The sequence below is a fragment of the Acinonyx jubatus genome, chromosome C1 (genome assembly GCF_027475565.1).
Source record: "Acinonyx jubatus isolate Ajub_Pintada_27869175 chromosome C1, VMU_Ajub_asm_v1.0, whole genome shotgun sequence".
Classification (NCBI taxonomy): Eukaryota; Metazoa; Chordata; class Mammalia; order Carnivora; family Felidae; genus Acinonyx; species Acinonyx jubatus.
The window spans coordinates 45,629,940-45,646,680 of record NC_069381.1 but is presented as its reverse complement, the minus strand read 5'-3'; the positions used below and the strand labels follow the sequence as shown (position 1 = coordinate 45,646,680).

The 16,741-nt window shown below is 43.8% G+C and overlaps 1 protein-coding gene across 22 annotated transcripts in view; it reads left to right on the top strand.

Moving 5' to 3' along the window:
- The window catches only part of DAB1 (DAB adaptor protein 1), a 405,747-nt gene extending 389,370 nt beyond the window's left edge, over positions 1–16,377 (top strand). For 16 of the 22 annotated variants that reach the window (XM_053214123.1, XM_053214124.1, XM_053214125.1 and 13 more), the window contains 2 exons: positions 1,688–1,815; positions 12,717–12,986. In XM_053214123.1, coding sequence (XP_053070098.1) covers positions 1,688–1,815; positions 12,717–12,815 — 227 coding nt within the window. In that variant the 3' untranslated portion in view covers positions 12,816–12,986. The other 6 variants (XM_015072345.3, XM_053214136.1, XM_053214133.1 and 3 more) reach the window with 2 other exon arrangements.
- The last annotated feature ends 364 nt before the right edge of the window (positions 16,378–16,741 follow it).

Below are 16,741 nucleotides of genomic sequence, written 5' to 3'. Positions count from 1 at the left end.
CCAGATCGTTCATCTCACTTAAACCCACTACAGTTAGTTTGCTCCATAATCGTCTCACAAAACAAAACCGATTTCCTTTCAAATTAAAAAAAAAAGGTGTTTTATTTCAAAGAAAAGAGTGAAGCCAGTCTTTATATCCTCTTATGCAGAAGCATCACCTTCAGAATGTTTTGAGTGGAGGATCAGTCGGACCAAAAGTAAACCGCAACCCGAGATAGAGCGCACGGTCTGACTTCAGCTCAGGTTATGATCTAGCCGTTTGTGAGTTCGAGCCCCGCGTCGGGCTCTGTGCTGACAGCTCAGAGCCTGGAGCCTGCTTCAGATTCTGTGTGTCCCACTGTCTTTGACCTGCCCCCCACTCACGCTCTGTCTCTCTCTCTCTCAAAAATGAACAAACATTAAAAAAAGAGGGAAATGGAGCACACAGTTGGCCGCACAGCGGAGACCGACCCGTGTTGAATCCCAGCACTCCTGTTTCGTGGCGCTCTTAACTCTGAGAAAGTCACTTCACCTCTCTGAGCTTCAGTGTCTTCATCAGAAAAGAACAATAGCTAAACAGCACTTTGCAGCATTCACATTAGAGAGCGCCGTGAATGCGGTGCCCAGCTTGCTGGCACAAAGTAAAGAGCATCATTATGCTAAATACCTATCATCCATCAAGGCAAAAGGCACTCACCAAGTTTGAGAATCACTCACTATGTGACAAACAGCCAGATTTAGTAAATTCTGGGCAGTTATGGTAGGGAGGCCTTATCCGTGTCATTTGGAATTTAGCTACTAAATCAAGCCACAACCACTTCCTCATTTGGGGCTGAGCCAGTGACTGGTGTTTTCCAGGCCAAATTAGAAATCGCTGAAAGAAGAATAGCTTCAACTGGCATATGTGTTAGAACCTCTGGAACAAGTGAGATGAGGAAAACGTGGGAAGGCCGGGACAGAAAGTGCAGAGCCTTACGCAGTGAGAAGTAAAGTGCTAGTTGTCAACCTGCCAGCAGCTCCATCCATCCCCCCACTGCACTGAGGCTATCTTCGTGCAACACGTGTTTATCAAATACCTGCCCCGTGCGAGGTTCTACCATTCACCAACTGTGTGGCCTTGAGCAGTTTAGCACCCTCACTTCCCTTATCCGTAAAATCAGGATAACTCCTACCTCAAAGAGGCTTTGGGAGGGTTGGAGATCCTGTCTGTGAAGTTTCTGGCCACATCTGACACATAGAGGGCACTCGATACATGGGCATCACCATCCTCCGGTCTCTTTATTATTGAAATAAATGCATGACGGTAAGGAAGAGAGAAGAAAGAAAAATCTGGTCGGTGCTTATCACCTGGAGTGTGTAGAAATGCAGAGTTTCTGAACCAGTAGGTCTGGGGTGGGGGTCCAAGAATGTGCATTTCTGGCAGGTTCCCAGATATGCGACTGCTGCTGAGCCAGGGACCATTCCTTGAGAACCACTGCCCGACCCGCCCATATGCACCTGCTCCTACCTGATCATCAGGTGTGTGAGAGGGCCAGGGTAAATACGTACAGAGGAGATGTTCGCTTGTTCAACCGGCCTGACTTAGGATAGAAAGCAGAGTGCTGGATTTGACTCGAATATAAGCCGATCCCTGAGGCCCCTGTGGGATGTAAATGGTTGCAGCCAGACACTTAATGATGTTCCCTCTCTGTGCATGGTCTCTGTGTAGCTCCAACCCCAGCCCCTAGACAGAGCTCTCCGTCCAAATCATCTGCATCCCACGCCAGTGATCCTACCACAGACGACATCTTCGAGGAGGGCTTTGAAAGTCCCAGCAAAAGCGAAGAGCAAGAAGCTGTAAGTGACCACCTTGTTCTTTCTGGTTTTGTTGTTCCTTAAGATTAAGACCTCTGTATCTGAAACGGACAGTGGGCGAGGAGCCCTGCATAGACTCTCAAGTTCTAGGCGGGGTGCGAGAGGGGCTTTCTTTCACGTTCAAATGAGCAGCTGAAAGCCATGTTCCTTTCATGAGGTCCTTCCCGCGAGTCCCGCATTTGTGGGTGTGGCACCCGCTAACCGCAGGTGCTGCCTTCTTGAAAATAACTGATTATATGTGTGCATGAAAATGTGCCCAGCTGTCTAATGCTTTCCGTTGTTGAAAAGAAAAAAAAAAAAGTGTTATCTTCTTGTGTTCTAGCCTGATGGATCACAGGCCTCATCCAACAGTGATCCATTTGGGGAGCCCAGTGGGGAGCCCAGTGGTGATAATATAAGTCCACAGGCCAGTAGCTAGATAGCACAGGTCTGGGTAGGTATCTGTTCTTTTTATCTCCTTCACCCTTAAGCTGTCTGCTTTCTGTTTTGCTTGTTCTCCATTGCTGAAGTCACGTCCCTGATGTTTGCACCCTTTCTCCCTGCCTGAGCGTATTCCTGATGTTTGCACCCTTTCTCCCTGCGTCGTGTCTATTTGCCATCTTGTTCTTCCTCATGGATGCATGACCTTTGACGTATACTGCTAGGTAGGGGTTAGGGTGAGGAGTGGGGATCGGTCCCATTCTTTTAGTAATGATATGTTCTGAGTGGATGGCGGTGATAGAATGAGGCATGGTCAATATTAACACGGATTCAGTTTCTGAAAGCATCAGCATTCTGAGATGGACGCATCCTGCCCACCCTGATAATTTCTCACTGCAGTGGGATCCAAATGCTTTAACCTTTGAAGCAAAGTGTCCCTGCATCTGCCTACACTCCACAGACCTAAAGAGGTCACCAACCAAACATCCGGTGAAGCCAGGCGAAGAAGCAAGAACAAGCCTTGGAATGAGACTGATAGACGTAAGCTCACAGCAGCCCATTTAGTGTTGCCACAAGGGACCCCCTCGCCCTTCCTAACGTAAAGGCAAAATGCGAAGCTCAGAGACACGTAGCATTCGCTTGAGGCACTGCTGTTTGCACCTGTGCTATAGCATGTGGTTTGCTACTGAACCACTTCAGATTCCATCAGCAGCTACTTTGAGAGAAGTGTCCTTACATTCACTAGAAGTGGCTTCTGGCACTTGAATCTCAATACATCTGATTTGGTCCCAAGAAAGAGGAGCTGATGAAGCAAACCTTCTCAGGAGACAGAAGTACACCTCGTTGCCCAGACGTGGTTTCTCAGGTCTCTCCTTGACGAATGTGTTCGATTTTCAGATACCTGCCTAGTTTTCCACAAATGTGTAGGGCTGCAACGCTGTACCCACAGAGTTCCTTTCCTTAGTCCTGAACAGCGTGGTCAGCACCATTAAAATGCTAAATAGTTTTCACCATTCATAACTCGGTGCTGAGGCTCAAAATCCTCCGTTCGCATGTAAGTTATTTTGACAGTTATTGAAAGCCAAAACAGTGTTTGGGAAGTGCATTTTGTTAATAGATTTTATGATGAAAGAGCTCAACATGCTGTATATTTTGCTACATTTTATACCAGTACAGTAGCATATAATAACACATATGCCATGCAAAATACCCATCTAAAAATTCAGCCTTGCAAAGCTCTTTGGGAAGCTGGTGAATTTAAGGCAAAGTCAATGTTCCAGGAAAGAGAAGAGCTGAGGATTATGGGTGGATGGCTTGGAAAGATTCCCCAAGAGGTTTCCTACCCCCTTGTGTATGTTTTATTTCACGTGCTCAACCTTTTTGAAAAATTTGATGCATGAACCAGAGGTGACAAGAGCCATTCGTCAGTATAACAGCTAACATCATCCTAAAATTGAAGTTCTTCTAGAAAACAAAGATGACTTACACCATTTGCAGATCAATGTATCAAACCCTCATCTTTATGAGCCCGCTCAGCTTGAGACAGTCCAACAAGCTGAGCCGGGTCTTGGGGCTTCAGTCTATTCCGTGTTTGATGCTCCATCCAGAACCCCATGCCATGGGAAAATGTGATTTCTTAGTTCTCTGGCTTCCCCAGTCCCATAATCAGAATGATGCCAGCTGGGGGCTCACAGGCCATCTCTCACTTCCAAAAAGTAAGCAGGCTTACATTCACATATAAATTATAATAAATGGCTCCCAACCCCAAAAGGGCTGGACTGTAATCTTCAATGAAACAGTTTTCTCCCTTTGAACACTTCACTTGGCATGATCACATTTGCCTGTTGAGAATCCCAAGCCAAGAGGCTGATGCCAGCCTTGCAGACATATCCCCTAAGACACCCACAGTTGAAGTCCACATGAGCCTTTCTGGGCCCCTCCATCAACGGCAATACAAGCTGCATGTGATCTTTCCGCCCCTGTCACATCCGCTCATCTGCACAATTAGAAATCTAACTGCACCAGCTTAGGGCCTTTCCAGACATTTGGAGAAGGGACACTGTGAAGAGAAAGGTACATCCGTGGCTCTATTTTCCCCTCTGTTTTTGTACAGTTGGAAAGGAGGAGTCTTGTCCTTCTTATCACCCTTGCATTTTATCTCCAGCTGCTGCTTCTGATTAGAAATACCCACACGGTTCTTAGTAGGTGGGGTAACATCTGTTAATAAGTGAAAGCCATATCACACCGTCACACCATAGTAAGAGAGAACAAACGGACTCAGTCCTCGCAGGTGGAAGCTTCAGTACCAATCTCAAACACCAGTTCTGTTTTAGCAATAAAGGGAAATATCTTCAGTTATTTCATTTTTCCCCTTACCCTCCCGTCTGGGACAATCCCGTGTCTTTGAAAGACTGGGTCAACGGGGGGGGGGGGGGGGAAGAAAAAGAACCCAAATAATATTGTAATGGCTGGTGTGGGAATGGCAGGTAATTTATACATCACTGATGTGTTGCTGGAGCAGTTTTAAGGGCGAGACGTTAGCTTTTGAGGAGATGAAAGGAAAATGAAAACATTTATTTGGTTAAATGGCTAAGTAAATAAACTGCCTATCAGACTTTCCCAGCTGTCAAATCGAAGTTGCATCTGTAACAATGGGGAATTGTTTGGTCTGTCTCCCTTAGTAACAATAGATATTGCCATAAATAATAAGTCGTTGTCATGTTTTTAATACCGATCTTCATAGTGGGAATCCAAGACATGTAAAATATTACCTGATGGATTTCTAGTGTTCAAGGGAAAAGAAAGCTGAACTTCAGACGCTTTAGGTGGAAGAATCTTTAAAAAAAAATTTTTTAAATAAAAACACAATCTTTGTAAGAAGAAAGAAAGAAGTGCATAGAGTCAGGGACTTAGGTCTGGATTATGGTTTCAAAGCTGGTGACCTTAGGCAAGCACGTAACCCCTTTGTATCCTGGTCCCTCACGTGGATAAATATGGGTAATTAGTTATAACAGCTCCTTCCCCAGGCTGCCCCAGCATCAATAATCATGACCATGAAAGTGCTTTGTCGGCTTTGGAAGTAGAATACATGTATTTGGAATTATTGTTATTATTCTATTTGTAAATACAATGAAACAACAGAGCCTTAAACCAAAGAACCATATAAAACAGAAAATAATCTGTCTGTCTCTTGGACATAACAGTCAGAGGCAAGTCCAACCCCAAGGCGTTGGAGTCATGCAGTTAGGAGGTGGGAAGGGCCCCTCTGAGGACCATGTCGGCCACGGTGGAGAGGTGGGCTGGGTGCCCAGAAATATTTAAAAGACGAAATCAGGAGACCGTTAAGACTGAAGGGAACTGGGAGGTGAGGACAAGGCCATAACCAAGGACAACCCCCGCATTCCTAATTTGGGGAACTAGACAGGACAGCATGCTTGAGCAGAGAGAGGGTGGGTTTACTTTGGAACTTGAGTTGAACTTGAGATGCCCATGAGACAGCCAAGTAGAGATGCAGGAGGCTGCTGGATTCAAGAATCTGGAGATCAAAAGAGAAAACCAGACTAAACAGCAAGATTTCGAAATGGGTCCAAGCCACTGAAGGGATGGGCACAAGTAGAATATGTTGATCGTTTAGACCAGAGGTCAGCAAACTCTATAAACGTTTATGCTTTGGGGCGCCTGGGTGGCTCAGTGGGTTCGGCATCCGATTTCGGCTCAGGTCATGATCTCACGATTTGTGAGTTCGAGCCCCGCCTTGGGCTCTGTGCTGACAGCTCAGAGCCTGGAGCCTGCTTCGGACTCTGTGTCTCTGTCTCTCTCTGCCCCTCCTCCACTCATGCTCTGTCTCTGTCTCAGAAATAAACAGACATTAAAAAAAAAAATTAAACATTTATGCTTTGTGGGCCAGGTCTCTGTCACAACAAGTCCACTCTACTGTTAGAGAAAGAAAACAACAAGAGATAATGCATAAAGGAACGAATGTGGCTGAGTGCCAATAATACTTTATTTAAAATACTTTATCAAATTAATTATTAAAAACAGGCAGCCACCAAAATTGCCCAACGGGCTATGGTTTGCCAACCTCTGATTTAGATCCCACTCACTATCTCTAGAATCATTCTGCAGAAGGTAATCACCATGCCTTTCATTTACTACTACTAATAAAATATATTTCAAAATTACTAGCATGTTTATAACCCTTCCAGAAAATCACCTAATTCAATCCTCAGGGTCACCCTCTTAAGTATTTTTATTATTCCCATTTCACAGATATGACAAGTAAGACAAGTAGACAGGTTAATGGCTTGCTAAAATCACAAGATATACACATAATGGGGCTAGGATTTGAACCTACATCCACATTATATAGCTCGAGAGCTCTCAACCCCACCAGGACCACATGGGTTTTAGTAGCTTCTTTTTGACTTAACAGCTGTGTGACTGGAGCTAGATGGCTTCATTTCTGACCTTTGGTCTTCTCTTCTGTAAAACAATTCCCATATCCTTCCAGCTGACATTCTAGAACCTTCTAACTTGTCCGGCTCACCCAGTCAGGGTATGGAAGACCTACTCCTCACACAAGATCTTTAACAGCACCCCTCCCCCAGGCTGCCTTATTCTAACAAAGGACAGGACTGAAGCCCCTTAAATATGCTGACTTTATTAGGGTTCCCAGAGACTATTGGCCTGAGATCCAGTACCCTCTCCTGATGACCAGGACTTTACTCTGGACAGGACCCTCTGCTCATGGCAGAGAATTGGTGTCAACAACCTCAGCGACTTCATCTACTTTGTGACAACAGCAAGAAAGATGATGTACATGTGCAAAGCAGATAATTTGTGTCCATCATTGTTGGAGAAATGTAGAATTGATCAGAATGTTTGTGGACAGCCCCCCCCCCCAACTCAGATTTTGCATCTCTGGATTCACCAAGTGTGTTTCAACATCCCAAGATCCCAGGGAGCAAGTGCATTTGGGCAGCAGTGTCCATCTCTGAGGTATTGGTCTTAAATCCATCCTGTATTTTAAAGACTTTTCTACCCTGAAAGGCAAACATGCAGCCTGAAAGTGATCAGAAAACTTTGTGGGGTTTTCTTTTTCCTTTTTGTTCAAAGACTCCCAGCATTTGTTAAAACATTTTATGTTATCTGAGCTCATTTGTTACTTGTTATAATCCCTTGAGGTAGATGTTACAAGCCCCATTTTACAGATGAAGAAACTGAGGCCCAGGTAAAATGCTTGCCTAAGTTCATACAGGAAGTTAGGATTGCTAGGGTCTTTCTGGCTCTAAAACCCATGCATTTTTAATGATTCTATTCATGTCTTCAGATAGGACTTGATTCATTTCAGCCTCATTTCCACTCCCTGGCTACCACCACCTTTTTCATTTGCAAATCCAGGAAATGTAAAAACCCCACTTAGCTGGGCCCCAGTGTTGGGGCTGGTTATTGCCTCAGCAGGGTGGTGCTGAGGGGCTCAAGCTTTAGCTCCTATCTGGCTCCGGTCTCACCCCTGGCTTGGCTAAGTGTTGACCCCAGACATAGACGGGCTTGCTCAGCAAGCTGATTGCATGGTGCACATTGACCTCTCCTCTGAGACCACCTTTCTCAGCATGCCCTGTCTTCTCTCCACCCATAATTTTTTCAAGGGACGTATCCTTTGGTAGATTTATTTTGGTTTCCGAAAATAAACTTAATAAAAATTAAATGGGTGCAAAGGACTAAGCATAATTTAGGTGGCTTCAGAAAGGGGCTCATCGTAAGGTGGGATAGGAAACTTCAAGCCAAAATGGTGTGGCCAACTGGGGGAAGCGAGGAAGCAGACACAGAAATGAGAGACCACACCCTGGGCTGCTCTCCTCTGTTTCCGAAACTTCAGGAAAAACAACCCTCAAGCCTGAGGCCTCAGCTTTTCCCTGTAGGCGAGAGGTGTCAGGCCCCGAGCCGTTCTTACTTTGACCTTCCACAAGAGGGAGCACATGGTAGTGGAGAGGACAGTGGGCATAAGGATACCTGAGTCCGTTTCCATGGAACTCCAGAAAAAGACAAATCTGCTGATAGTGGTCAAAAGCAGATCAGTGCTGGTGGCTGGCACTGGAGAGAGGGGTTGACTGAGAAGGACACAGGGAAGGTTGTGGAAGTTCTGTAGCTTGATCGGGGTGACGAGGGCCACACGGGTAGATATGTTTTTCAGGACTCCTCTGACTGTACACTTAAAATAGGAACATTTCATTGTCTACAAACTACACCTCAGTGAAGTTGATTTTAAGATGAGAATAGGTGAACTCACAGGAATGGAGAGCAGATTAGAGGTTACCAGGGGTTGGGGCTATGGAGACTGCTTAGTAGGTGCAGTCTGTTTGGGGTGATGACAGAGTTGTACAACGCTGCAGGCATAATTAATGCCACTGAGTTGCACACTTAAAAATGATTCCAATGGCAAATGCTTTGCTATGCATATTTAATTGCAATTACAAAAAAAAAAAGCTAAAAAACAAGCAAGCAAATAAACCTGGTTCTATCCCAGCTCTGCCCTGTGCTGCCTGAATGACCTTGGGTGAGTCCCCAGAGTCTGAGAAACTTGCTTCTTTGCTATAAGTAGAGATAGGAATATCCAGGGGACAGCCTCACTATGAAGCCCAAGTGAGATGGTGTCTGTGAGCTAAGGAAGTTCTTGCAGACTGTATACGTTTCTGTAAACATAAGCTCTTATCGCCCTAATTCTGTGATTCTCCATGGCTACTGTACATGAACACATAATTCGTACGGGGCATCGTCTGCAAACATGTGGAAGTGTCTTCTCCACGGGACCCCGCACCCAGATTCTATAGGTTTAACCCCACATTCTTTCCGCACAATTTCCCTGGGCTAGTCCAGTGCCATTATTACGTTTCCTGACAGAGCCCCGTTACGGTGGCTCCTATGTGCTCTGAAGGAGAAGCCACCTACAGGTGATTGTGAGGCCTAAAACTACCTTTTACAAAGGAGGGATAAAACCACATCCCCAGGCAAGAGGGACCTAACCTTTTTGGAGTATCTCTTACGTGTCAGGCTTTCTGCTAGGTAATCAATGTATATTTCCTCCTTCGATCCTCACCGCCACCTCTCACAGAGAGGACTTCTAGGCTCATTTTACTAATGAAGAAACTGGAAATCAGAGGGGTAAAGTAACCCGCACAGAGTCCTCCAGTCCTAGTCCCCTGCCGTGACCTGTATAGACCTCTGTCTGCACTGCATCATGTTATCTTCTAGTATGTTCTACACAGTGAGCTCCACTGTGCCCAAATTCTGAGTGGCCCATGTCACCTGCAGAGTCCAGAAAGTCTTTCTACTGGAGCTGGGTCTGAAAGTAGAAACTCCCATTGTAGGACAAAGGGAGGCCCCAGCGGCAGAAGAAACTGCCCGAGCAGAGTCTCAGAGATGGGAAAATCCTGTCATGTGACCAGGGTGACCAGAAGAGCAGAAGGTGGGGCATAAGAGAGAGAATGGAAATAAATGAGGCTGGATAAGAAGGTGGAGCCATATTGGAAGGGTGCCATCCTGAGGGGTTTGCATTTTCTTTGGGGTAATAAGGAGTCAGGAGGATTGTTTTGAGCAGGAGAATGGCATGACCAAATCCATTGCAGAAAGATCATTCTGTCAGAGGCATAAAGATATTTAAAAAAAAAACAAAAAACAAAAAAACCATGATTTACGTGACCTGAAGGTTGGGTTTTGATTCACGGTCTGGAAGGGGCATTTATTAGCTCTAATGGACTAAGAGACAAATGGGTCTCGTGTGCCCAGCTAAGGAGCTTTGACCCTACCCTGTGGGTGATTGGGAAGCCTTTGAAGGAGGGCAGAGATGTGGTCAGATCTGCCAAAAGAAAACAAAAAATATCAATGGTGTGCTATGTTAATGTATGATTCCATTTAGGCTTTTGGAATATTGAAAATAGCCTGAAGACCCCACCATGACCTTGCCAGAAGCCAGGTCAGAAATTTCTGGATCAAATGATTTCTTACTCCTCTCCAGCTCTGACAGTCTAAGATTCTGTAACAAGGAAGTTAAAGCTATTGCCAAAACGTATAATGCATCACAGTGTCAGACTTTGGGATTATCTGCTGCTTGGGGTTTTCCACACCACTGCTCCCCTTCATTAGTGGGGATAATTGAGAGTTGACTGCAGTCCTTACCACTGTTGTGATGGGTATTTGAAACTAGATTCCGGCAAGCAGGAGATGTGTGAATATTTATCTCAGCTGCGGAAAGTTAATGCAGTGTGGCATTAATTACCCTGTCTGGGCCTGCTGTCTTCTTCTGTTTTTAGGTGTCATTCTCTGTTGAATAAATTAGTTTCCAAAATTAGAATAGAGCAAATTGTAGGGTGAGATCAAGGCGGCCTGAGTTCTTAGGATATCCAAAAAGAAGAGTGGGCGGAGCAGTTCTACCCAGGAATGATGAAGATACATCCTATAGCCTAGCATAGACAGGACATGTTTTTTCCCCAGAACTTGTACTTGACTTCACTACTTCTCCCTTTGCTCTACCCCGCCCACCCCCAAAACACAAACACAGTAAGGTTGCATGGTTAGCCTTGCAGTAGGTATTTGAAACATCTCAAGGCATTGGTAGGGAAGAGATGAGGTGCGTAACAAATCCTCTTGCTATAGATTTTGCTGGGTTAGAGTTTGAGAGAATTAAGCCAAACTGGACTGTATTTAGGACAAAGTGATCAGCACAGAGGAGAGAGTAGAAGCTGTATCATAGTCATTCATAAATCCAACAAATTCATTCATTGAGCACCTACTGTGCTGGGTCCGCACGTGTAAAATAGCAGAAGAACTTAGCAAGCAGTAACCCAGAGATAGGATATGGAATAATGGGCTTCCCTGTTTTCTGTCATGAGACATTTGGGAGAAAGATTACACTTACTCTGTATGTTTCTAAGGGCAGTATGAAGTCCCATGGGTGGGAAGCATGGAGGGACCAATTGGTATTCTCTCCTGTTACAGAATAGGGGTTCTCAAAGGATAGACGGATGCTTTTTCCTGGAAGAATACAGACGTAGTGAGGTCTAGAAGAAGACATCTTAGATTTGACAGCAGGAGTCCTGGATTCTGTTCAGGATGTGGTTTCTAAGTAACTTTGTGATTCTGGGGAAACAAAAGCTCCCTTCTCTAGGATTCACATTCTTCACCTATAAAATGATGGATCTGGACAAAATTATCTCCTAGTCCATTCCCACCGTACAATAAAAGCAAGCAATGTGATCTATTAAATGCATGAGGTGCAGCTCGATGACCTTGAGATCACGCCACTTCTATGACCTTCAGATTTTATCTGCAAAATGAGATGGAAAGAATAAAAGCCACTCCCAGGATGGTTAAGCAGATAAAATAAGACAGGAGGGTGCTTTGTAAACCCCGAAGCACTCTACAACACTACAGATTGAAGGACTGGTCTTTTCTGTCTCTCTCTCTTTTTTTTTTTTCATGGCAATTGTTGTAGTAGCCTAGAAAAAGCACTGGACCCTACTTTCAGGTCTCACGTTCCAAACTTCACTAGCTGTAGGAGCATGGAAAATTGCTTCACTGCTTTGTACGTGATTTCCCATTTGCAAAACAGATAAAACATCTGCTTTACAAGTCTGTTGTGATAAGCTAAAAAGACACCGTCCTTAAAGATACCTAGCATGGTGCCAGACGCATAGCCAGGGCTCACAGAATATCAGTTCAATCTGATGGTTGAAGAAAATAAGCAAATAGAAAGGATCTATACCCACATGGCAACAGGCAGGCTAATAGAGAAATATGACAGAATTAAGATGTCACTGTTTCCTTTTAACTCTGGCACAAATATCCAAGAGTGGACAGCAAAAGGTCAAGTGTAAAGGAAGGGCCTGTATATGCCTAAGACCAGTGTCTTGATCTGATCTGCTTGGCCAGTGCACCCCGGGCCATCTCAGCATGAAGTCTCTAGTGTCAACAAGGCAAAACACCATTTCCCATATACCTTTGGACTGAAGGTTTGCTTTGTCACATACAGGTCAAAGTCCCTGTGTGCGTCTCAGGACAGCCAGTTCCAGGGTGCAGGTGGATGACTGGTCAACCCTGAAGCAGGAGATTTAGTGGAAACGAGTCCCAGAAGCTCTTCACTAAGAGCTAAAGGCATAATCGCTGTTTTTCCTGCTCAAAAGTGTACTCAGTCCTCACTGCCTGCAGAAACCAAAGACAGTTTGAAATAGAATTTCAGTGGTTTCAAGTAGACATTCATAAAACTATGTTGGAAAATTTTCAACTCGACTCTTGATGATTGTTATTTTCTGAAGACCTCTTACTGCCAAGCACTGTGCTTGGACGCTTTACATATAGATTATCTCGAATTCTCTCAAGAACCCTGTAGGATAAACAGTATTAGTCCTATTTAATGGTTGGGAAAAGTGAGGCTCAGCAAGGATAAGTATCTTGCCCACCTCACACAGGTCGTCCAGCTCTCTCTGCTATACCATCCTTTTCCCCTAATGGGGAACCAGTCTCAGCTTGAAAACCAAGGACAGACCTGGGTGAGTAGTTATTCTTAGTGATTAAACAAAGTTGCCAAAATGACATGCGTCATGATCAAATAATCCAAAACGTACCTAAGGTCATCCATCATAAACTGTCATCTTTCTGTTCTCATCCCAAACCCTCTTTCCCAAGCTGTGTCAGGAAATCCTAACTGGAAAAGAGCAGGTCTCACTTTGTCCTTCTGTCCATAGGAGCTGGAGCCTCTCTATGCGCAGATCAACAGACCTAAGAAATAGCATCGATGTGGGCTCATGGCAGGTGCTTCAAGACTGGCATGGAAATCGGCATCGTGACAGGCTCTCTTGTATTCTTTCACCTCACCTCATCCCATGAAGAAATTCATGACTGCCCAACAGAACTCATTTGGAAGAGGGACCTAGGAATTCATGGCAACAATGGCAGATAACTATGGCAGCACAAGAGAAAAAAAGACACACAAAAGTATAAAAAATTAACATTAAATCACAAGTCAAGCCAATGCTTACCTGACAAATATTCTGAGCTCTCTCAGCATGGGTTTAAGATGACCCAGTATGCAAAATCATAATTCTCTTTTTATTTCTCAACCTGTTGGCCACTGTAAAGACATCAAATGTGGAGTTACAGGCCTCAGAGAGTGACAGCAGGGTTGGCACTGACTTCTTTTAGACATGAGCAAGATGTCCTCGTGACAACAGTATCGTCATCCCTTTGCCTTTGGACGTATGATGATGTATTTTCATCACTCCACAGGGCCTGGTCTGCCATTCTGTCCCCTTTCCTTTGTCATGTTTAAAAATTAATGGGTGTAAAGATTTTTGTATCGCTTTTGACTTTTTTTAGATATGGGTGAGGAAATCTAACTGGAAAAGAAAAGCCTCATATGAAAGGAATTCACTTGAAAATCACAAGACAGATAAGTGGTTGATTATGATCAAGAATGTTGCCAAAACACCCCTTTAGCTCTTCTGCACTCTGGTGAAGACAGACAGCTTTCAGTTCGAATCTTCATTCTGCGAGTAGGAAAGGACATCGGAATCCCATTGATGAGAAAGACGAAAAAATGCATCTGGTTTTCTAAGAAGCTCTAAACTCTTAAGTAGAATAAAATGATATTTTTTATTTTTCCGATATCTTGCTGCTGTGATGCTATGCAGACAAGTGTCTTCTCCACGTGCCATTTTCAAAGAAAAGTCATTTGCCAAATAATTCTGGTACAATCCTGGTTATGCGGTTTTGGATCTTAAAACCGACTTTCTAATGGAACAATGGTGACACGAATATTCGGAATAACAAACTGATTCCAGGATCACAACTGTTCATCGCTATCTCTTTTTGTACATCAGAAAATTCAAATGGGATTTTTATTTTATAACTTGAAAAAAAAAAAAAAAACCTTACCATTAAACTCTTTAAATATTTAAGGGAAATGGCTTTAAGGAGTTCTAATGAAAAAAAAATGCCAGTTTTTTTTTTGTAAATATAAATGTTAATGAAAATGCTTTTTAATAATGCCATTACACTGTAGAGAAGGTAGCAGATTGAGTGCAGGATGTGACAAACTTGATGGATGGGGCTCCCTCTCCAGATGTTATGTGGAGCAGATGGGGGAAAGCTGGAGTTCAGGGACAGCTGGCAGAGCAGTTGGCCAATCCATAGCTAGTGAGCAAGAAGGGAGCACATGACCCCACCGTCTACTCCAGCCCTTCCACAAGAACACCCGCCCTCGGTGGAGAACACAAGAAAATGCTCACATTTTGAAGGCCTGTCCTTTAGATTCTGAAACTCCCTCCCATCTCTTCACGCCCACCGACCCCCATAGAGATCATTGAACTGTTTGTATGTGAAACAGAAGAGTTTAAGCTTCCTTTTTTTACATTGATGAGACAAAAAGTACAGTGTTCAGTTCATACATTTAGCACATGATTTTCATAAAGAATCTCTCTATTTTTGCCCTACAGAGAATTGTGCTACAGGTCAAGTGTGTTTTCCCGATGTTCCTATGCAGTTCCAGTATGTTGAATTTAGTGGTTTAACACTAAGGAGAAAACTTTAGAGGACCATGCGGTTAACTGGATTTGGGGTTAACTATCATTACTTGGTTTTAAACCTTGGAAAGTAGAATTGGCATCGATATGATTGACTTCAGTACCTGTGTATCTTGGTTCTTCATATGAACAGAAACAAAAGCGATTTGAAAGAAGGTAATACTTGGCTCACAAAGAGAAAATCGAAAATCAAGGTAATTGTCACTACTCAAGGCCCAAATTTTACACTGACAGATGGCTGGAACGTAATTTTTTCCCACTTAGGTAAACTGACCAAATGTCCGTACAGAATATATGTCAACGCCATCCTAATGTGGAAGGTCCAAAGAACCAGAAAAGCGAAAAGGGCCGTTTACCCCCCTCCCCCCGTAGCTGTCACCTGTCGGTCCACATGATTTCTCCAGGAATGCACGTCCATTTTATAATTAAATAATCCTTTCACACAAAGGGGAAAATGGGAAAGGTCTGATAACCATGAGAGTCGTCTTAAAATCGGTTCAATCCTGTTTTCTGGGGATTTGATACACTAGGCAGTTCCCATGGGGGAAATGGCTTAAATTGCTCCGTTGTCCATGATTCTGATTCTAACAAGTGGTGCTATATCTTCTCCCTCAATATGGCTGTCTTGACTTTGTCTTGAAGCACGACGCCATTACACTGATGCTTTGGGCTGCCTGTGACACGTTCAAAGTGAACGCTAGCCTGGCCAGTGTTGCTGTTTCAGTTACACCTTCTGGAGTTCATTCCATAGCAGGGAGTGACAGCCCAGTGGACCTGTCATCATTCACTGAATGTGACCCAAAGTGTAACTGGCTCTGCACTTAACAAAGAGGCCCATGTGATGCATTGCAGTGAGGGAAATAAGGTCAAGATTTTAAACTGCCATCCACGTTGTCATTGGCAGAATTCTGTCTTTTAACAAGCACTGGTTGGTGAGCTCAGAACCACCATATCCTATCCCAAGAGTACAGTGGAATTTCCAAATAAGAGCCGAGGACCAAAACCAAAAGGCCCTGGAGAGTCTGCCCAGTTCCGGTTAGACCAATAGAAAATCCGTGTGTACAACTGTTAATTCCTCATCCTTCACTAGCACTAAATTTGTCACTTTAAATTTTGAAACCAGGGAAACGCCACCTGTCCTTCTGTCCCCATGCCCCGTAGCTCTACAATCTTTCCATGCCGCAAGACTTTTTTTATAATTCGTCCTCATCCCAGTGTCTCCTGAAACCCCATCCTGTCATGTACCGGGCACCTTCTTTTAAAAAAAAAAAAAAAAAATGTTTACTCTGTGGGTTTGGTTTATTTCAATTTCTGCGTTCTGACACATATTTTTTTAATAAAGATGAGAAAGAGAAAGTGACTGTTTCAGTACATTTCTAGACCTACTTTAACTTTACCTCAGATGACAGTTTGTTAACATATATGGACACATTATTTTTAACTTTATGTACAATACATTCAGCAACAGTGAAATTTTTAGAAATTTTCCATTAATTTCTGTAACACGCCATGTATAACTGTTAACAAATAAACATGTTTGAGAACAACAGCTTAGCCTGGTTTTATTCTGCAAGTTTCTACTGGATACTCAGACGAAGGATTGGAAGACAAAACTGCTTCTATCTAAGCATCCACCTGACCAGGCAAAGGCCTCTGTTTTCCTGGTGGAAAGAGGAAGAAAGCTTCATTGAGGAGTTAGATCATTTACTTCAGGCACTTGTATGCTTGGCGAAGCAGTCGCAGCGAAGAGAGAGGAGTGTGTAGTCAAAAAATTGGGAAAGACCCCATGACTATGTCTGTGAGTTGTGTCTCCCCCTTAAAAAAAAAAAAAAAAAGCTTGATAAACTCTCGGTTTGAAAACCAAGGTTCTTTGACACCTTCAAAGAGTTTGCGTAGTTCAGTGTAAGGTTGTC